General features: G+C 41.8%; 1 protein-coding gene across 1 annotated transcript; it reads right to left on the bottom strand.

Moving 5' to 3' along the window:
- Positions 1-596: 596 nt before the first annotated feature.
- Positions 597-22,058, bottom strand: IDS (iduronate 2-sulfatase). The gene is made up of 9 exons (XM_075834367.1): positions 21,696-22,058; positions 19,314-19,459; positions 15,999-16,176; positions 8,905-8,993; positions 6,245-6,445; positions 5,653-5,823; positions 3,260-3,386; positions 2,999-3,169; positions 597-1,467 (listed from the first exon to the last, which is right to left on the bottom strand). The coding sequence occupies exons 1-9, from the start codon at positions 21,799-21,801 to the stop codon at positions 1,007-1,009; spliced, it is 1,650 nt and encodes a 549-aa protein (XP_075690482.1). The 5' UTR covers positions 21,802-22,058; the 3' UTR covers positions 597-1,006.

The raw sequence follows: 22,058 nt of genomic DNA, 5'->3' as shown, positions 1-22,058 counted from the left end.
AACTGTTAGTTAGGGATATGGCAACCGGACCCACAGCCATTACCTGGGACAAATCCAAAATCGAACTTGTTTCTAATTTCTACTTACTCCCTTGAATTTCAAAATAACCTGTCCTTTACATATTGAAGTGATTAATTTATTATAAATATGTATTGAAAAAGTCCTCATTTAGCAATATCATGATACAAAGTCTGCTTTTTTTATGTTCCTATGTAGCAGTCGTTTTTGCAAAAGTGACAACAGAAAGGGCAGACATATTGGCTTCTCAGAAACTGATGGTATTACTGTCACTCCCATGCTGTACTTCCGTAGATGGGGGGAGATTCTCAGGACCAGGAGGGACAAGCATCCAAAATCCAGGACTCTACTGCTGACTCTTGGGAGGTATGGGTCTCACCAGCTATAGTCCCATATACTGTTAATATCTAGGTTTGTCCAGGTGGCCTTTTGATTGTTAAAAATATCTACAACTACTGAAAAGGGATGCAGTCCCCTGTAAAAATTTGTTGGAGTTTCACTCTTTGTGCCATTCCTCCTACACATAGCCATAGAAGCAGTACAATTCATTGGAACAGGAAGTGAAGAATCATGTTGACTTTAATTTTATTTTTAAATCGTATAAAAAATATGAATATAATAATGTACAAAAGTATTTACATTTTATAATGTTCTACAAAATATTAATACCAAATATCGGGGGAGATTTATTGAGTGGCGTTGCTCAAGTCAGTCTTAAACTGAAGTTTGTCGGAGTGAAATACACCAAATTTATTAAGAGGCCTCTTGATAAATTTGGTTTCATCTCGGGCATTCCTAAAGACAGAAAATTAAATCTATGCCAGCTATGAGCAGGTGTAGACCGGTGTGCTACAATTTGCACCATTTACGGTTTTTAAGAATGATTAATCTGCCGGCAACTTGCTGGCCCAGCCCCCTCCAGGTTAACCCTGCAAAAACTGGCGCAAATGGCTTAATAAATTCCCCAAAAATGTTTTAAATAAGTTCATCACTTCAATATGTGTCCAAAAAGCTTCTGAGCAATATCATAATGTAGAGACTTATTGAACAAGTTGTTGTCTTGATTCGGGTCGGTCTTCACTAAATATAGTTCTTGTGCATGAATATCTGTAATATTAGCCTCAAAAGTCACAGGGTTGTATCCAACCCATAGGGTGAGCCTGTAGTCACTTGTTCTTATGGAGTATCCCATAATTCTGATGTCTCTCAGATCAGGTAGGTCTGAATTCCACTGGGGAGTATCAGAAGGTCGGGGATAAGAGCTGTAAGCAACAGTTTCAGCATTTTCCTCTCCAGATATAGTAAAGTATGGAAGAAGACTTCGACCTTCAGTGCATAAATCAACATGAAATGAAGGGACAGGACAGTCTGGTAGAAGAGGAAGTTGAGCAAGTTCAGCGATGGTTGAATACAGAGAAACTAATTCAACAGGATCTTTCATGACTTTACCTAAAAGAGCAAGAATGACATCAATGAGGCAAGGATCCATTACCACAGACTTGACAAAAGAGCTTGAAGGGGTTGTACCAAAATCGACAATTATCACCTATCCCCAGAATAGTTGGTAATTGCCTGATAACTGGGGGCCCCAATAATCGTGAGAATGGGGGTCCCGAACACCCAGTTCCTCCTCACTGCACCCCCCCCTTGATTGGAGCAACAGTTGAGCATGCGCCCGCAACTCCATTCAATGTCTATGGGACTGAAGGAAACAGCCGAACACCATTCTCTTCTGTTTCTTTCATTCCCATAGACTTTAAATGGGGCGGCATCACGCATGATCAACTGTCGCTCCATTCAATGTCCTCTTTAAAGAAGTCCAGCAGTGAGGAGAAACTGGGGGTTCGTGACCCCTGTTCTCATGATTGGTGGGATCACCAGCGATCAGACAATTACCATCTATACTGTGGATAGGTGATAATGTCGATTCACGTGATTTTTTTCCCCTGGAAGTAAACAACGAACCTTCCTATTGAATGACAACAAGCAGAGATTTTGAAAGCCATGAGGAATTGATACAGAAAGCATATTGAAAATAGTATAACTTTCCATTAGAGAAAAAAATACTTTATTTCCATTGGGTCGGTTTGCAGCATTTTCAGTGGAGTTATTTTGCGTGTTTTAAAAAAAAAAAATTATATAAAATTCTGCAGCCAGAAGTCTAGTGATATATGAAAATGTCTATACATATAGACATTGGGTTTTTTGTGTCAGTGGCACCTCCCGTTATGGGCATTTTTTTCTGACATTTTTCTCCACAGGTTTCTCAATAGAACTTTCAATGGGCCATAAAAAAAAAAACCGCTGTACAAAATTAATCAGAATAAAAAAAGTTTCAAATTCCTGGTGAGTTTTCTTTTTTACAAAACACAGATTTTTTGTTGTGCCAAAAAATCTGTGCGTGTGTGAGGGAGGCCTAAAGCAGTTGCCCCTAAACACGTATGGTGCAATATAATCAATGCATATACAAACATGAAGTTAAAAGGTTTAATGTCGCAAAGCACAATTTTATTTCTCTGCCTTAAAATTCAAAAGTGGTCAAAGATTTGGTCATAATCATATGATTTCATAGAGGAATGTTCATTTGTAAACTACATACATACAAATATTCTTCAGTATATTTTTGCTATGAAGTAGCTAATGGTAGCAAAGAATAACCTGAATTTATTGACATGGCAAAGATTAGGATCGAATAATGTTAGAGAAACGCATGAAGGCTTCAATGGTTGTCTCTGAATGGATCTAAACTGACCTTGGCACAATGCATAGGGCTCTCACGTGAACTATTCATATAGCCATGTGCCACCTGAAGATGTCATCTAGTACACCCCTCAGATATGCCTTAAAAGTCAAGTCTGGTAGTTGGAAACTTCTCTTGTCCCAAAATAAAGCCACTCCTGAACCCCATTTTCAGTGGGAATGTGGACCCAAAAATAAAAGACATACCGTACAATATCATAGCTAAAATCATTGACTTTACCTGGAGGTTTTATCATGATTTCAATGTTAAAGGGATCTATGTATGTAAAGATGTTCTGCTGCGTCCGCCTTGTGGTAGTTATTCCTGGTACATAGAACATTAAAGGCACACGTGTAGCCACATCAAAATTGCTGTACTTGGCCCATTCCCCATGCTCTCCTAAAGACCATCCTGAATAAAAAAAAATGATAAGCATAATACAAGAAAAAGGTTTAAATGTTAAAAAGTAAAAGGTACACAATATATCCCCGTTGTTATTACCATGATCAGAGGCGAAAACAATAATTGTGTCATTAGCCAGTTCCAGATTTTCCACCGCACTTAGCAACTGGCCAACTTGACTGTCCAAGTAAGAAACCGAGGCATAATAACTCTGACGAATTAAACGCTGAAATATGAATAATATTACAAGTGATAAAAGTGATAAACAAATATCAAATATATCACACTTTATATTTTCTGTTCAGGTAAATACAACCCACAATATTCTTCCCAGAAGAGCCAGACTGTAGTGTTAAAGGGGTTGTCAAGGCATGGTTTTTCATATTGATGACCTGATCAGTGCAGACCCCGCACCAATCAGCTATTCCGGCTGCATCGGATGTTTTGCATTGGTCGGTCCTGGAAGCAGTTAGCTCCAGTCACAGCATAGTGGTCGTGCTGCAGTACTGCAGCTCTGCTCTTATTCATGTGAATAGGTGCAGAGCTGCAGTAACCCAGCAGGGCCATTATACAGCGTAAGGAGCCATCTGCTTCCGGGACCGACCACTGCAAAACATCTGATGCCTGGAGGCAGCTGGAATAGCTGATTGATGCTGGGTCCAGGTGTCGAACATATATACGGAGGACTTATTCTGTGGATAGGTCATCAGTATAAATGAAACGCCCCATGCCTGGACAACCCCTTTAACAAAGGAATTATTGACAGGACACCTAGAAAAAAGGTCTACCTCTACAACTACTACTGTATCTCACTTAAGTTCAGATATAATTACAAAATGATGAACTGATATTATATACAATAGTTGTGCTCCTACCCGAAGCAGAATGTGTACCGTTTTTTTTAAGAAACCACATCTGGTATTTTTAAGGTGTTCCAAATGAAACTATTATACATTAAAAAATATCACAATCATTAAACTAACCGTAGCAATAAAGGAAATAATAAAAAGGTCCTGTTCATAAATTTGCATACTCTTAGATCTTAATATAGTTTATTGCCTCCTTTTGTATTAATGATGGCTTGCAGTTTTTTGTGATAATTTTGAATGAGGCCCTTATTTTCTCATGTGATAAAGCTGCCCATTCCTCTTGGAAAAAAGCCTCCAGATCCTGTAAATTCTTTGGTTTAACATTCACTTTCTTCTGCTGTAGCCACTGAAGGGTCATCTTGGCCTGATGTATCAGTACACGGTAGTGTTGGAAAGTCTGAATGCACCCTACGTACAGATCATTGGCTAATGAATGCAAATTCTACTTAAATTTTTTCTGATAAGACGCTCTATTCATCCGGCCGTCAACCTTGACTAAGTTTATTCACCCCCCAAGACAGCAGAGATCCACCTCCATGCTTCACGGTAGGGATGGTGTTCTTCTCTTTATAGGCTTTTTTGACTCCTCTCTGAACATAGTGTTTATGGTTGTGATCACCAAATTCAGCTTTTGTCCCAGAAGTTTTATGACTTCTCTAGGGGCTGTTTGGCGTATAAGCGGGTCGGTTTTCTGTGTTGGTGCAGCAATGGCTTATTTTGGGCGATTCTACTATGCAGCCCATTTTGTGCAAATATCTCCCGAAACAGACACACCACTTTGTGTCAGAGTAGCCTGGATTTCACTAAAAGTTGCTTGAAGGTTTTTCTTTGCATCCCGACAGATTTTCCTGGCAGTTGTGTCTGAAATCTTTCTTGGTCTACCAGACCGGACCGAGGCTTGGTATTAACAAAGCTAATCCTTTTACTCTTGATTAGAGGTTAAACAAAACTTCTTGGCATTTTCAAATCTTTAGATATCTTTTTAAATCCTTTTCCTGATTTATAATGTTGTACTTCTTTTGCAATGGACCGGATCGAAGATAACTCTGATCCCCCTCGTTTAGCCACTAAGATGCCACGATCAATAGCGACAGTGGCATCTAAGCCCATAAAAAGAGGGGTCCTCCCTTAGCCCATCACCTTCATTCCCGCAACCGTGGGGTGCCGATTGTTTTCATGGCAGCCTGGGGGCCTAATGTCTACTCCTATTCGGCCCTGCATGTGGTTTTTCTCACAATGTGAATGCCATAAAAACAAGCCCTCATACAACTATATCGATGGAGATATAAACAGTTCTGGCTTTTGGAATGCGGGAAGGAAAAATTAAAAAAAATAAATAAATAACTAAATATGGCTGCAGTGCAAAGGGGTTAAAGAGCCCACCATGGACTTGTTGGTGTCCTAGCAAGTCTCTTTAAAGGTAGTCTACGAGAGTACAAATGATTGATGAGTATACAGCAATAAGTTGTCTTCCCCAATCCAGTTTTCTGCCAATTAAATCCTGCCTTTCCATCTGGACTAATAACTAGATGATTTTAGTTTAATAAAACACCTCATGAATCTTTAATTTCATTATCAAACATTAATAAATCCCATGAAGTGCAACATTTGTCCAAAGCATACCTGGAAGTGTGGGGGAATGGGGCCATATGGAAAACTGATGTTCAAAGCCTGAACGTCCTCTCGCTTACGAATGTCTGTCCAAGGATTATAAGCAACAGGTGGAAGGTTCTTGGGTATGTCCGGATCAGATGCCAAAGAAATGTTTTCAATGGGATAAAGCTTTAGAAACTCCTAAAACAAAATAGACAAACCGAATTGTAATGTGTTAAGAGCTATACTAAGAGTGGTCTTTTCTACTGATAATACACTATATAGTTTGTGTACTTGTGCCATTGTGACGCCTACAAGTTGAATAGTTAGGCTGTATATTTCGAGCTGGCCTGTCCCTAGAAACTGTAAGTCCCAAAATAGCAATTGTGCACCCTAAAGGTAAAGGCTGCAACTTCATGATCTGAAATAAACCCGAAACAAAACTTTATATGTAAGTAATTTTAACATTGCCTCTTCTTATACATGGTTATCTCATTATGCTACGCAGGACATAGGAAATCATAATTATATACAGTAAACAATAGGTAATCAATAACAGTAAGATACTAATTTGATCTTAATATTGGCAATATATAATTCAGAAGGTAGGGATCACTGTTACCTTTGGAAATCTGAATGGAATATGAGGCTTATGGTAGCCAACTGCCAGGAAAAACGAAGAATTCTGCTGTTTTGCACCTTTTAATAGTCTTATGGCTTCCTCTGTGCTCTGTATATCTGGTAATGTTCCCTCTGGGACTTGAGACACATTTACTGGACAGATCAAGTTGGCATGAAGCTGCCCGTCTTTACCTCTGCAGGTCTACAGACAACATACAAATCACAGTTACACTCTCATGCAATAGATACAATGATTGAAAGGCAATGTACCCTTCAAATAAAATAAACATGTGAGACTTATTGTGATACACTAATACATTTACACGATCGTTTAAATACCACAACCCAAAGTTGATATGTTATTTAACTAATAAAAAGCTTTACGGAGTTATGGGTTTTCCCAGTTACTAAACTGGTGCTGTACTCCATCAGCACTTCATTTAACAATAGGAAAACAATGGATTCATTTGTTTCAGAGGCCCAAAAACAGAATTGCTTCACACCATGGACACCATTAAATTGGGGTGGTGACGTCATAAGACAACAACACTGCCTTGGTAACATCACCGCTGATTATGTGTGGTTTTGTTCAGACAGCACCAGTTTCTTTGGGTGCTTGAAATAGCATCCCAACCCAGTTGTAGGTCAGAAGAAATGTATTCAGCACACCTTAGTAGTATCCAACATAGATGTTATTTCTTTAGGTATATGCCAGAGGCTATAAGTGCAACGTTAACGTTTCGGTCATGAGAATATAGCGCTCTATAGAGCGGTAAGCCGCCATATTCGATTTAAGCAGCGCCATAAGCAAGACTGAATCAGTCCCCAGTACGTTTCACTTGTAGCCTCTGGCATATACCTAAAGAAATAAAATCTATGTTGGATACTACTAAGGTGGGCTGAATAAATTTCTTCTGAGTCACCGCTGATTAGGTCATCAGAGCGGTTGTCAGGAACATGGGCTGGTGAGTTTCCTGTACGGTATTAGTGCATTTAATGTCAGAGGTGATTGTCATAATTGTAGGCGTGTCAATGAGGTGATGACATCATAAAAGGCAATGTCAGAGAAGTGTCCACTTTAAAGCCACAGAATGGATGGTTACATCCCAGGTGATGTCACAACTGGAAGGTGTGGTGGGCAGGAAGATTACAAGGTGTTCCAGCTCTATAAATTGACCGCAGGTACCCACAGATGCCAGATAGCCAAAGCAGTTGTACTCAGGTGCAAGGGCTGTGAATGCTATAAGTGTGATGCATTTCCTTAGTGGGTGGGGATGCAATGGGCATGAGGTTAGGGAAGGCAACCAAAATGCCTTGGTGGTGATGTCATAACGAGTAATCTCATTGACATTGCCTGACGTATCCTTTTTAAAGGGAATGTGTCACTAGAAATGTTTTTTTTTTTTTTTTCAGTTAAACAATTATTTTTTAAGTGATTACACATTGTTTTAATTTTTTCACAAGTCAGGAAATATTATAAATTAGATTCTAATTTATAACATTTCCATGTGCTGGTTACTAGAGGGAGAAGTTCCCAAAATTGCAGCATGGTCAATGTGGTAAAGCAACCTCATTGATTTATGCTGCAAATTTGGGGTGGACGCACTCTCTCTAGTGTTCCAACACAATCCCCCCTCCCTTCCTCTGGCTAGTGCCAGGAGAAGGAAGGGGTTTGAATTGTCAAACCTTCTACACTGTGTGCCGCGATTTTCTGAGCGACTGCACAGTGTAGGAGGATTAGATACAGGGCTCAGCAGACAGTATCACACTAACATAATACACACATCACATACACGAATATAAAATTACCTGCCGCCTCCGCTGGTCTACGCTCCTATTCCTTGCGCCTGAACATATGGCCGGAAGTCGTCATCTGACTGTCCAGCAGCGGCTTCTGGTCCACATGAAAATGGCACCGGATTTCGCTCTGCAAACGAGCTTCGTTTTGGTCTGTGTGGGAGCTGCGCATGCGCCGTTCCCACATAGACGGCGTACACTTCTGAGAATGGAACGGCTCCCCGTTCGCATTCTCTATGTGGTTGTATGTGCTGTATTCCATCTCTGTATGTGTCGTTAATCGACACATACAGAGATGAAAAAAAATGGCAGCCCCCATAGAGAAGTAAAAGTAAGAACAATGTAAAAAGTAGAACATGAGAACACAAATAAATAAAATGTTTGTTGATATCATATTAAAAGCAATATGATTAAAAAAAATAAAAATAAATTCATGACACCTTCCCTTTAAGTTTCCAAAAAAAAAGGGAAGTGATATCACAGGTGTTGCCTACCGTATAAATTGAGAACCAGGACTTGCAGCTGCCAGACAGGGATTGGCCCTTTAGGCCCATAGGTGTATGGTGCTCCTTTAAGGCTCTACAGCATCAGCTGACATCAATGCTTTGGTGACTTCACAGCTGATGAGCAGCGTGGCCTACACCTGCCAAACAATCTAAGTGGCTGCACGCAGAGGCAGGGTAGCCATCCCTATGTGATGGTTCCCCAACAGCAGACATGACAAGGGCTTACGTCACTACTTTGGTTAAGTCAGTGCTGATTATGTCACGGCAGGAGGGGTTGTCAGGGACATGGGCTAGTTGGTCCTGTGCATGCCAGTGAGGATACACTAAACATCATGCTGTCCAAGATAAATATGCATACCTTTGTATTCTCATACTTCTCTGAAGATGGATGGTAAGGCCTAACTGACCAACTGTATGGATAGTCATCACTGCGGTTAGATGAAATGCCTAAGGGATGACAATAGGATAGTATTACAGGAAGTATAGGTTCATTACAAGGAATCTTCATAAATATCAATCAGGAAACTATACACTGTCTGTTTACTGCAGTCTATGCTCATTGTCATATTTGCATTAATATTAATTGTTAATAATGCACTAACTATGCAAAAAAATACCCTTATACAGCTTCATGACTATTACACCCTGAATTAGAGTCCAGAGCTGTATTCACAATTCTACTGATCCTCATTGGAAATAGAGGAGATGCTCCAAGAAAGCAGATAATCAAAAAAGTATCAGTTAAGATACAGCTCCTTGTGCCGCTGCAGCCAGTTTTGACCTTCGTGACATAGCCTCATTGTTCAAATCTGATGTGTCGCTTTATGTGGTAATAACTCAGAAATTATTTTACTTATCCAAGAGATTCTGAAAATGTTTTGTTTTGACATATTGTACTTTATTTGCTTGTAAGACAAATAGTTATACCACAGAAAATAAACATTTCTGTTGGCAACATGTTTTTAATGTCCTTATATTTTTCGAAGACGTTAGAAGGCAAATTTTTCACATTTTCAAGATCAGTTCCAAAACCAATTTTTTTAGGGATCAATTTAGTTCTAAAGTGGCTTTGAAGGGTCTAAATGTTAGAAACCCTCTTTAAAATAACTCCATTTAAAAAACTGAACCCTTCAAAGTATGAAAACCAGCATTTTTGAAGATTCTTAATCCTTTAGGGGTTTGCATTTAAAGAGGCTCTGTCACCAGATTTTGCAACCCCTATCTCCTATTGCAGCAGATCGGCGCTGCAATGTTGGTAAGAGTAACGTGTTTTGTTTTTTTTTAAACGAGCATTTTTGGCCAAGTTATGACCATTTTTATATTTATGCAAATGAGGCTTTCTAAAGTACAACTGGGCGTGTTTAAAGTTAAGTACAAGTGGGCGTGTATTATGTGCGTACATCGGGGCGTTTTTACTTGTTTTACTAGCTGGGCGTTGTGACTAGAAGTGTATGATGCTGATGAATCGGCATTATCCACTTCTCTTCGTTAACACCCAGCTTCTGGCAGTGCACAGACACAGCGTGTTCTCGAGAGATCACGCTGTGACGTCACTTGCCCAGGTCCTGCATCGTGTCGGACGAGCGAGGACATATCGGCACCAGAGGCTACATTTGATTCTGCAGCAGCATCGGCGTTTGCAGGTAAGTTGATGTAGCTACTTACCTGCAAACGCTGATGCTGCTGCAGAATCAACTGTAGCCTCTGGTGCCGATGTGTCCTCGCTCGTCCGACACGATGCAGGACCTGGGGCAGGAAGTGAGTGACGTCACAGCGTGATCTCTCGAGAACACGCTGTGTCTGTGCACTGCCAGAAGCTGGGCGTTGTGAAGAGAAGTGGATGATGCCGATTCGTCAGCATCATACACTTCTAGTCACAACGCCCAGCTAGTAAAAGAAGTAAAAACGCCCAGATGTACATACACAATACACGCCCACTTGTACATAACTTTAAACACGCCCAGTTGTACTTTAGAAAGCCTTATTTGCATAAATATAAAAATGGTCATAACTTGCCCAAAAATGCTCGTTTAAAAAAAAAACAAAAAAAAAAAAACGTTACTCTTATCTACATTGCAGCTAGGCTGCAATAGGAGATAGGGGTTGCAAAATCTGGTGACAGAGCCTCTTTAAAGGTAAAATATGATTTTTTTTTTATTTAATTTTTTGCAGATATAAAATTTTAATCCTTTTTTCTCTGTAACACAGTAAATGTTAACAGAGAAGCAACTCAGTATTTATTACCCAGATTGTGCAGTTTTTAGAAATATCACATATGTGGCCAAGGTGTGCTACTTGACTGGAGCACAGGCCTCAGAAATAAGAGTGCACCAGGGGTAGGATTCAGCAGTTTCTCCCCCTGTTCTTCTGAACCATTTGTTAAAATAATAGCCAGTTCGCGGAGTCTGAGAGAAGCGTGATCCCGATCCGGTCCCCCCTGTACTCAATTGTGTCAGCGTCCTTAGGCACTGTGTGTGGCACTACATGTTTCACTGTTGTGTTTAGGGGCACTGCTTCTAGCACTGTCACGTTTAAGGGGCACAGCGTGTAGCACCATGAAAATTTTGGCTTAGTTTATAGGTGCAGATGTGTTGGAAAAGTGAGGAGCCGAAGACAAACGGCAAACTCTGCTGAAATAGGTCGTGGCCGGGAAGTCGTCATGGAGGTCTGGAACAGATGAAAAAGAAAATAGAACGACTATAAATCTTAGAAGACGTCACTTGTGAGTGACTGAATGTTAATTCTCCCACTGACTGATTAGTACTATATTCACTGTATAATCTGGGTATCATAGTTTTTTGAGAAACAATGGTAAGGAACAATATCCTTACCATTGTTCAGGCCATATTAGGAGCTGTAGTTTCACATGGTACAAACGTATATAGCAGGGGTTAAAGTTTATCTGCAAATGGTCTCTGTATTGAGCTGTATTTACGCTGGTAATGAATATATGTAGTTAGCTTAGTTCTGGTTTTGTGTTTATCTAATAAGCTTGGTTCTGTTGTTATAGCTATGTACTGAGCTTGGTTCTGGCACTATATTAATGCATTAAACTTGCCGTTTACTATGCAGCGTAAATAACATGTTCACTTTATTCTATGGGTCAGCACGATTACGGGGATACCAAATATGTAAAGGTTTTATATGTTTTCCTACGTTTGCACAATAAAAAGCCTTTTAGAAAAAAATTACTTGTTTTTGCATCGCCGCATTCCAAGAGCCGTAAGGTTTTTATTTTTCCGTCAATGTGGCCGTATGTGGGCTTGATTTTTGCGGGCCAATGTGTAGTTTTCATTAGTACTATTTTGGGGTACATAGGACTTATAGATTAATTTTTATTTAATTTTTTATGGGGGGAATGGGAGAAAAGAGCACATTTTGCCGTTGTTTTTTGCGGTTTTTTTGGACGCCGTTCATCCGGCTGTTTAATTAATGTGTTCATTTTATTTTTCAAGTTGTTACGATCGCAGGGATACCATATATGTGTATGTGTGATTTGTTTTGACACTTTTACTAAATAAAACCACTTTTTGGGCAAAAAAAGTAGTTTTATTTGATTTTCACTGTAATATTTTTTTTTTTTCACCAACTTTATTCAACTGATTGCCATTTTTTTTTTTTTAGTCCCACCAGGGGACTTCACTATGCGATCTGCTGATCGCATATATAATGCTTCGGTATACTTAGTATACCAAAGCATTATTGCCTGTCAGTGTAAAACTGACAGGCAACCTGTTAGGTCATGCCTCCGACATCGCCTAACAGGCAGATGCTGAAGGCAGACCTGGGGGTCTTTGTTAGACCCACGCTGCCATGGAAACCCGACGGCGACCCGCGATTTATTTGCGGGGGCGCCGATGGGGTGACAGAGGGAGCTCCCTCCCTCTGTCAAACACATTAGATGCGCTTCGATTCCGGCAGTTGCAGCAGGAGCCAGGCTGTGTATAACAGCTGTGCTCCTGCCGCTGATCGCGTGGGTACAGTGGCAGTACCCGCGCCATCATAGGACGGATATATCCGTCCTCCTGCGCGAACTAGCAGCTGCAGAGGACGGATATATCCGTCCTTTGGTGTTAAGAGGTTAAACCACTTAGAAGTCGGATCCTGGCCGTTACAGCAGAGTGCCATTCGGGGGCATGTTCAGTGGGTGCACCCATGGCACCGTTTAAGTAGGTCAACTAAGGCTTCGTCCACATCTGTGACGGGAGTCCGCTCGTGGGTTCCGTCAGACCTTTCCGTCATGGGAATCCATGAACGGAATCCAAGCTAAAACAAACGGAAACTATAGGTTTCCGTTTGCATCACCATTGATTTCAATAGTGACGGATCCAGTGCAAATGGATTCCGTTTGTCACCGTTGTGTAAGGGTTCAGTTTTTTTTTCCCCTAGTTGAATGCGCTATTCATTCCGTGAGAAATGGAAACCATTTGCACCGGATCCGTCACCATTGAAATCAATAGTGATGCAAACGGAAACCTATGGTTTCCATTTGTTTCAGACTGGATTCCGTTCATGGATTGCCATGACGGAAAGCTCCGACGGAACCCATTAATGGAGTCCCGACACAGATGTGAATGAAGCCTAATCGATGCCTTAATTATTGACGAACTAGAGTTTTTAGCTATTTTTGAGTTCAAGTACAAAAGTAGATAACGCCTGGAAAAGAACGCTTAAAAGAAAATTTTAATATGTAATCATAAAAATGGGCTAGAATAGACAAAAAAAAATCTTAAAAGATACCAGGCAGGTAAAGACTAGATAAGGGTATCAATAATGTGTAATGTTAAGAATTCATCTATTGAAAACTCACCCCAATATCCAGCTAAAAAAAGAAGACCAGTCCCTACCTGGACTAAATAGCAAAGTGTGCATTCACACTGAATAAAGATCTGATACCTGACTGAGTGTGCATTCACACTCCAATAGTGTGTGGTCACACTTAACAAGGAATATACATGCAGAGCAAGAGTGTGCATTCACACTACACGATTTTGAAAATCTAAGTGTGCATTCACACTCTATGGCGATAGAGCAACACCCAGAACACTGTACATTCACACTGAAGTGAGCACCAGCACGTCCCGTTCGTGTGCATTCACCCTCATATAGCACAGTGCGGCACCTATACTGATAGTGTGCATTCACACTTGACAGAGAATGTAAACCTAGAAACTAAAGTCTGCACACTAAAAGAACTTGAACACCTAACACGTTTCTGCCTCCTTTAGTTGTATAGGACGTTTCTTCAGAGGTGTATAGCAAAACAGGGCAGACTAGCACATAAGTTTCCTGTGCAATATTCACAAGCTGCCCTGTGTCTAATAGAACTTTACTCTAGCAGCCCGGTTCTGGTATCGGACCACTAATCGATGCCCTACTTTGAAGAAAAACTGTCTGGTGGCAGATTCTCTTTACATAATCTGGTAGACAAAGACAAAGAAAATATCTTCATGCTGACAGAACTAACATTGCATTGTTTAAATAATATTAGTATTTGGAGTGTTTTGTGGGTTCTTTTCAGGGTTTTTTTTTAATTCAGTTTACACACTTCAGTCAGAACATGAAAACTACTGACTGGTGAAGTAACTAAAACATTGATTATCTTATTACGATAGAATCTGTCAAGGGGTGGGATAAAAAAGGCAGCAAGTGGACTGTTAGTTCCTGAAGTTGATTTGTTGGATGCTAGAAAAATGGGCAACAATAAGAATCCAAGCGACTTTAATAAGGGCCAAACTGTGATGGTTAGACGACTAGGTCAGAACATCTCCAAATGGCAGGTCTTGTGGGGTATACAGGCGACAGGGTCATAGGTGTCGATGGCTCATTGAGCGAAGGCTAGCTAGTCTGGTCCGATCCCACAAAAGAGCTACTGTAGTACAAATTGTTGAAAAAGTTAATGATGGTTATGATAGAAAGGAATCAGAACCCATTGTGCATCGCAGCTTGCTGTGCTTGGACCTTCTTAGCCGTAGACTGGTCAGAGTGCCCATGCTGAACCCAGTCTAGCACCGAAAGTGCCTACAATGGGCATTTGAGCATCAGAACTGGACCATGGAACAATGGAAGAAGGTGGTCTGGCCTAATGATTAACATTTTCTTTTACAACATGAGGACGTCCGGGTGCGTGTGAGTCGCTTACCTAAAGAAGAGATGGCACCAGGATGCACTATAAAAAGAAGGTAAGCCAGAAGGCAATGTTATGCTTTGGACAATGTTCTGCTAGGAAACCTTGGGTCCTGGCAGTTATATGGATTTTACTTTGACACTTGTCACCAACCTGAACATTGTTGCCGACTAAGTACACCCCTTCATGGCAACAGTATTTCCTAATTGCAGTGACCTCTTTCATCAGGATAATGCGCCCCGCCACACTACAAAAACTGCTCAAGAATGGTTTGAGGAACATGACAAAGAGTTCAAGGTGTTGACTTGGCCTCCAAATTCCACAGATCTAAATTCAATCGAGAATCTGTGGGATGTGCTGGAAAAACAAGTCCACCCCATGCAGACCACACCTTGCAACAGAACTAAACGATTATGGAAACCTTTGGTGACTACTTTTTTTTTCTTATTGTAATGTATGTATATGTTTATTATAAGCACTTTTCTAATATGCATGCTGCAGAACGCCGCAGTAAGGCAAATCCGTTGGTGAGCTGGACTGACGGCTCGGCTGAGAGCCGATCCTGTGTGCGGCCTCATGCACACGGCCGTGCCCGTAGTCACGGCCCACGATTGGGAGCACGGCCCGTAAAAATCGAAAAGTAGGAAATGCTCCATAATTCCCTGCACGGTTCTACGGCACGGACACCCTTCCGTAGCGTCCGTAGCAAATAGAACCGGGCGGGTCCTTAATTGCAGACCGTATTGCGGTCCACAATTACAGAGTTTTTTTTACGGTCGTGTGCATGGGGCCCTGCGTCTGACATACCATCTAACCCTAATACTTAGACTTTGATGACAGGTCATCTGCACAGTACGTCGGCAAACCCATTCAAATGAATGGGCAGATGTTTGCCGACGTAATGTACGCCTCGTTTACGTCTGAAAATAGGTCATGTGAACCCAGCCTTAAGGTTAGATTGTGTGACAGATGTACCCAGCAGCTGTTGTCAGCTGAACCGCCAGTCCAGCTCACTGGCAGATTTGGATTACAGCAGTGTTCTACAGCTTCTATGTAAACCTGAAACGAAGCAACATTTTGAATAAATATCAACATATACATACATGACACTAAGAAAAAAATAAATTGTCAACCAAAGATTTCCACAGCCTTTAAAGGGTCTGCTGCTAACGTCTTGGTGCCAGATACCACAGGACACCTTCAGAGGTCTTGGGATGTCCATACCTTGACGAGTCCAAGCTGTTTTGGCGGCATGAGGTAGACCTACTCAATATTAGGCAGGTGGTTTTAATGTTATGGCTAAACGGTGTATAGTTCCTTCTTACCTGGGTGGAAAACTTTCCCAACTGACATAGTCACATAACCATGTTCTTTAAAATACTGTGGTAGAGTGGAGTAGTTCCCAGCATGCTCCCTCCAATACGAGTTAAAGTCAAACAGTCTGGTGGTACCAGGTCTTCTTCCCGTTAAGAAGGACACTCTGCTGGGGGCACACACTGCTTGCTGTAATAGCGAAAAGACAAAGAGACACAGCAAGTTATAGCTTCGTAGTCCTAGCTTTTTAATTGCAGTAATACCACATAATATTCAGAGACATCAAACACAAGCTGAATCCAAATATTTCAAAAATGTAAGTTTACATGAGTGTCAGGTGGGGGGGGAATAAGTGGGGAGGGGGCGCAAAAATTACAGGAATTGACTATTGACCGACTACACTATGTAATATTTTAACGTATATAAAAATTACATTTAAACAGCAGTGTCGAGGCATGCTTGCCAACTTGTAAATCCCTTATATCTGGAGACTTTAAGCATCCTCCCCATTCAGCCAGGGAACCCCTTTAAAATGCCCAGAAATTACAGATTTTGCTGCAAATTTGCGTCTGGATTGTGGGAGTCTCTTGCAAAAATCTGGACAGTTGGCAATTATGTGGTAAGGACATCACTCATGCTCACTAATAAGATAAGGGGTTAATGGAATTAGAGGATCTGTCTGCTCGTCTGACATGTCTGTTTTGAAAAATACTTTCATTTTCCACAAAATAACAATTCTGGAGCGCATGGAGTAGTCTGCATTGTGCCATTCCTCGTTTAGTCCTCCTGGAAATGTGTGAAGAAATTGAGAACTGGTTGTTGCGATTCCCCTTGTCAATGGCGAATGTACCTACTGTGTCACACTGATTGGACAGAATGTGTAGGTACACACCCTATTAATATAGTAATTCCAAGGTTGTTAACACAGTTTCAAGAAAAGATATTCCAAAATTGTTATTTCATACGGAAGTATTTGAAAACAGACGCGTCAGAAGAACTGACTGGTCCCCTTTACACTACACTCTTTAGCGGTTTTAGAAAGAAAAAAAAAATGCAAGTGTCGAGGTTTGTTACATTTTTTTATGGCGTTTTTCTGACACTTTTTTTTTTTTAATAAGAAATGAGTTGCAATCTGAAAAACGCCACCTAAAAAAAAAAAAAAAAAAAAAAGTCTATTTAAAGAGGCTCTGTCACCAGATTTTGCAGCCCCTATCTGCTATTGCATGTGATAGGCGCTGCAATGTAGATTACAGTAACGTTTTTATTTTTAAAAAACTAGCATTTTTGGCCAAGTTATGACCATTTTCGTATTTATGCAAATGAGGCTTGCAAAAGTCCAACTGGTTGTGTTTAAAGTAAAAGTACAAGTGGGTGTGTATTATGTGCGTACATCGGGGCGTGTTTACTACTTTTACTAGCTGGGCGTTCTGATGAGAAGTATCATCCACTTCTCTTCAGAACGCCCAGCTTCTGGCAGTGCAGATCTGTGACGTCACTCACAGGTCCTGCATCGTGTCGGCACCAGAGGCTACAGTTGATTCTGCAGCAGCATCAGCATTTGCAGGTAAGTAGCTACATCGACTTACTTGCAAACGCCGATGCTGCTGCAGAATCATCTGTAGCCTCTGGTGCCGACACGATGCAGGACCTGTGAGTGACGTCACAGATCTGCACTGCCAGAAGCTGGGCGTTGTGAAGAGAAGGATGACACTTCTATACACAACGCCCAGCTAGTAAAAGTATTAAAAACGCCCCGATGTACGCACATAATACACGCCCAGTTGTACTTTTACTTTTCAACACGCCCAGTTGTACTTTTACAAGCCTCATTTGCATAAATACGAAAATGGTCATAACTTGGCCAAAAATGCTCGTTTTTTAAAAATAAAAACGTTACTGTAATCTACATTGCAGCGCCGATCTGCTGCAATAGCAGATAGGGGTTGCAAAATCTGGTGACAGAGCCTCTTTAAACACACTATCTGCAATAAAAAAAAAAAAAAAAGAAAAAAAACACATTTACCCTTTTACTAGAATTTTTTTTAAGAGGCGTTTCTTTGGCTGAAAACACAAGACACAAAATATGTGTGACTTTTAACATGGGACAATTATCGAGCAAACGAGCATTCATATGGATACTCGTTCCTGATCATTGCTGTATGTAAACGGGGCAACGATCAGCCGATGAACAAGAAAACGCTCATTAATCGGCTGATCGTATAATTTTCAGCACAAAATATTATCGTTGTCGGCAGCACATCTCCCTGTGTAAACGGGGAGAGGCGCTGCCGACATGGTAGAAATGTATGGGGACGAGCCATCATAGTAACGAGCGCTTGACCCCATACATAGCTTCTTGTGAAAGGAGCAAACGAGCGCCAAACAACGAGCTGTCTCATTGATAAGTGCTCGTTTAGACGGCCCGAGTTGGGCCGTGTAAGAGGACCCTAAGTCAAACTGTGTATACTGCACACTCATGATTGTAAGACAGGAGTAATGGGGGTATATTAGGTGCAGGGCCGGACTGGGACGGAAATAAAGCACTGGCATTTGAAGTACACAGGCCCACTTGCTGTGTGGTCGTATGTGAAATATGTTTGTGTGCTTGCAGGTTAAAAAAAACGTGCGGAAATCTGGTCGCGTGCGTTGCGCTTGGCATCAGTGTGCTTTGCGTGTGGCATGTGTTTTTCACGCACTCGCAAGCACTTTTTTTTTCAGTGTAATTGATGCGTCAAACACGGACAGCACACGTATGTCATCCGGGTGCTGTCCATGGTTTTCACGTATCCATTGAATTCAATGGGCGGCTAGGTGCGTGAAATACACCAACATAGGACATGCAGTGAGTTTCACGCAACGGACACTCGCTGCCTAAAAACTCACGCATGTCTGAATAGCCCCATTGTTTCAATGCACAACACACGGACGAGAATCATGCTCGTCTGGATGAGCCCTAAGCCTATCATGTGTGATACTGTCGGCTGGGGCCAAGTATCTAAGCTTATGTGTGATACGGTCTACTGGGGCCATGTATCTAAGTCTATCATGTGTGATACTGTCTGCTGGGGCCATGTATCTAAGCCTATCATGTGTGATACTGTCTGCTGAGACAATGCATCCAATTCTATCCAGCGATGTAGCTATAAGAGCCTTAGTCTTATAGATATGCTATTTTTTTTTGGGGGGGGGGGGGGGGGGTGGTAAATATATGTCTCGGGGTTTGTGCCCCTGATCTTTAAAATACCCTAGCAATGCCCCTGGCGTATGCCCTTGTGATCTTGGGCCACCACAGAGTAAAACAAAAGATTCCACAATTCACCACTTACCTGGGCATATGCATTTGTGAAAAGAACGCTTTCAGATGCCAGCTGATCAATGTTCGGAGACTTGACAATATTATCGCCGTAACAGCCAAGGCTTATCCGAAGGTCATCGACGATTATGAGGAGGACATTCATACCGGTCACACCACCTATCGTGGAACTCAGATGATTAATAACCAATTAAGCAAATCCCTACCAAAAGAGTCATAATACAACACATTCCAGTCTGAAGCAGACAACATAATGTATGATTTTCTATACAATGGCAGGCAATTTTAAAGTCTGCTAGGCAAACCTGGCAAGAATATAGTCTTAAACTCTTCTATACATTATAGGAGAATCTACTATAAAGCTCGAATTGTAATCACAGAGCGGGCTGCCGCACTGTATTGGGAAGCCGAGAGTCACCACTTCATATCCCCTTGTTGAGCAGAATCAGCTATAATACATTAGGAAGTTGTGATATTAATAAGTGATACATTATATTTATAACATAATTGGAGGTTCAAAACAAAACATAACAAATATATCGTATTATTTTCTGAACAGGGACTGATGCCTAAGTGCAGTAGTCTCCATCATTTCCATGTCTGTAGCTCCAGGTACCTCTGATTTTAGATGGATGCATAAAAAAAGCCTTTGTTCTAGTGTAGAATATGGTACCTCAGGTGACTATAGGTCTATGAAATGGGACCACTGGGACTCCGTGTACCGCAGCATGCACACAAAGACACAGCTATGCCATACGCAAGAGCCCTTAGAATTTTAATCAATTTGACATCATGCAAATAATCCCTTCTTCCTGTAACAATATTAATACATCTCGCCTACAATTGGATCCTCTGTATTTGTGGACACACTTCTAATATCGCATGCCTGCGGCAGACGACTTCTAATATCGCATGCCTGCGGCAGACGACTTCTAATATCGCATGCCTGCGGCAGACGACTTCTAAGATCGCATGCCTGCGGCAGACGACTTCTAAGATCGCATGCCTGCGGCAGACGACTTCTAAGATCGCATGCCTGCGGCAGACGACTTCTAAGATCGCATGCCTGCGGCAGACGACTTCTAAGATCGCATGCCTGCGGCAGACGACTTCTAAGATCGCATGCCTGCGGCAGACGACTTCTAAGATCGCATGCCTGCGGCAGACGACTTCTAAGATCGCATGCCTGCGGCAGACGACTTCTAATATCGCATAGCTGCGGCAGACGACTTCTAATATCGCATAGCTGCGGCAGACGACTTCTAATATCGCATAGCTGCGGCAGACGACTTCTAATATCGCATAGCTGCGGCAGACGACTTCTAATATCGCATAGCTGCGGCAGACGACTTCTAATATCGCATAGCTGCGGCAGACGACTTCTAATATCGCATAGCTGCGGCAGACTTCTAATATCGCATAGCTGCGGCAGACTTCTAATATCGCATACCTGCGGCAGACTTCTAATATCGCATACCTGCGGCAGACTTCTAATATCGCATACCTGCGGCAGACTTCTAATATCGCATACCTGCGGCAGACTTCTAATATCGCATACCTGCGGCAGACTTCTAATATCGCATACCTGCGGCAGACTTCTAATATCGCATACCTGCGGCAGACTTCTAATATCGCATACCTGCGGCAGACTTCTAATATCGCATAGCTGCGGCAGACTTCTAATATCGCATAGCTGCGGCAGACTTCTAATATCGCATAGCTGCGGCAGACTTCTAATATCGCATAGCTGCGGCAGACTTCTAATATCGCATAGCTGCGGCAGACTTCTAATATCGCATAGCTGCGGCAGACTTCTAATATCGCATAGCTGCGGCAGACTTCTAATATCGCATAGCTGCGGCAGACTTCTAATATCGCATAGCTGCGGCAGACTTCTAATATCGCATAGCTGCGGCAGACTTCTAATATCGCATAGCTGCGGCAGACTTCTAATATCGCATAGCTGCGGCAGACTTCTAATATCGCATAGCTGCGGCAGACTTCTAATATCGCATACCTGCGGCAGACTTCTAATATCGCATAGCTGCGGCAGACTTCTAATATCACATACCTGCGGCAGACTTCTAATATCGCATACCTGCGGCAGACTTCTAATATCGCATACCTGCGGTAGACTTCTAATATCGCATACCTGCGGCAGACTTCTAATATCGCATACCTGCGGCAGACTTCTAATATCGCATACCTGCGGCAGACTTCTAATATCGCATACCTGCGGCAGACTTCTAATATCGCATACCTGCGGCAGACTTCTAATATCGCATACCTGCGGCAGACTTCTAATATCGCATACCTGCGGCAGACTTCTAATATCGCATACCTGCGGCAGACTTCTAATATCGCATACCTGCGGCAGACTTCTAATATCGCATACCTGCGGCAGACTTCTGTTGTCTTCTGGTAGCCAATCCATCCGTGATATGAGACGATACAAAGAGCAGACACAGGAGTCCCAGGATATAGTAATCTGGAGATTTCATGCTGCATTGGCCCCGTCACATATGTGTTCTGTGTAGAATGAAAGTGAAGTCCCTGCTGCTACTTCCTAAACTTGTCCTGAGAGGTGCTCTGTGATTGGAGTAGTCCTACCAGAGGATGATAGGACATTGTGTGGGGGAGGAGGATTGGCTCTGTATGCCTATCATTCAGTTCTGCTCTCACTCCAGCATGCCTATTAGCTTACTATGACTGTACCGAACATTAGCTGCGGGCTCAACTGGACACAGAAACAACTTCT

This window comes from Rhinoderma darwinii, chromosome 8, assembly GCF_050947455.1.
Source record: "Rhinoderma darwinii isolate aRhiDar2 chromosome 8, aRhiDar2.hap1, whole genome shotgun sequence".
NCBI classification, from domain to species: Eukaryota; Metazoa; Chordata; class Amphibia; order Anura; family Rhinodermatidae; genus Rhinoderma; species Rhinoderma darwinii.
The sequence above is the reverse complement of the archived record's forward strand: the minus strand, read 5'-3'. Positions and strand labels throughout refer to the sequence as shown.

What these genes read in the sequence shown, in the direction of transcription:
- IDS (XM_075834367.1), bottom strand. Translation starts at nt 21,801, where the DNA reads ATGAAATCTCCAGATTACTATATCCTGGGACTCCTGTGTCTGCTCTTT. An exon ending in ACAACAGAAGTCTGCCGCAG is followed by an intron (nt 19,460 to 21,695) that starts GTATGCGATATT and finishes GTTCCACGATAG; the next exon opens with GTGGTGTGACCGGTATGAAT. An exon ending in TGGGAAAGTTTTCCACCCAG is followed by an intron (nt 8,994 to 15,998) that starts GTAAGAAGGAAC and finishes GTCATCCCTTAG; the next exon opens with GCATTTCATCTAACCGCAGT.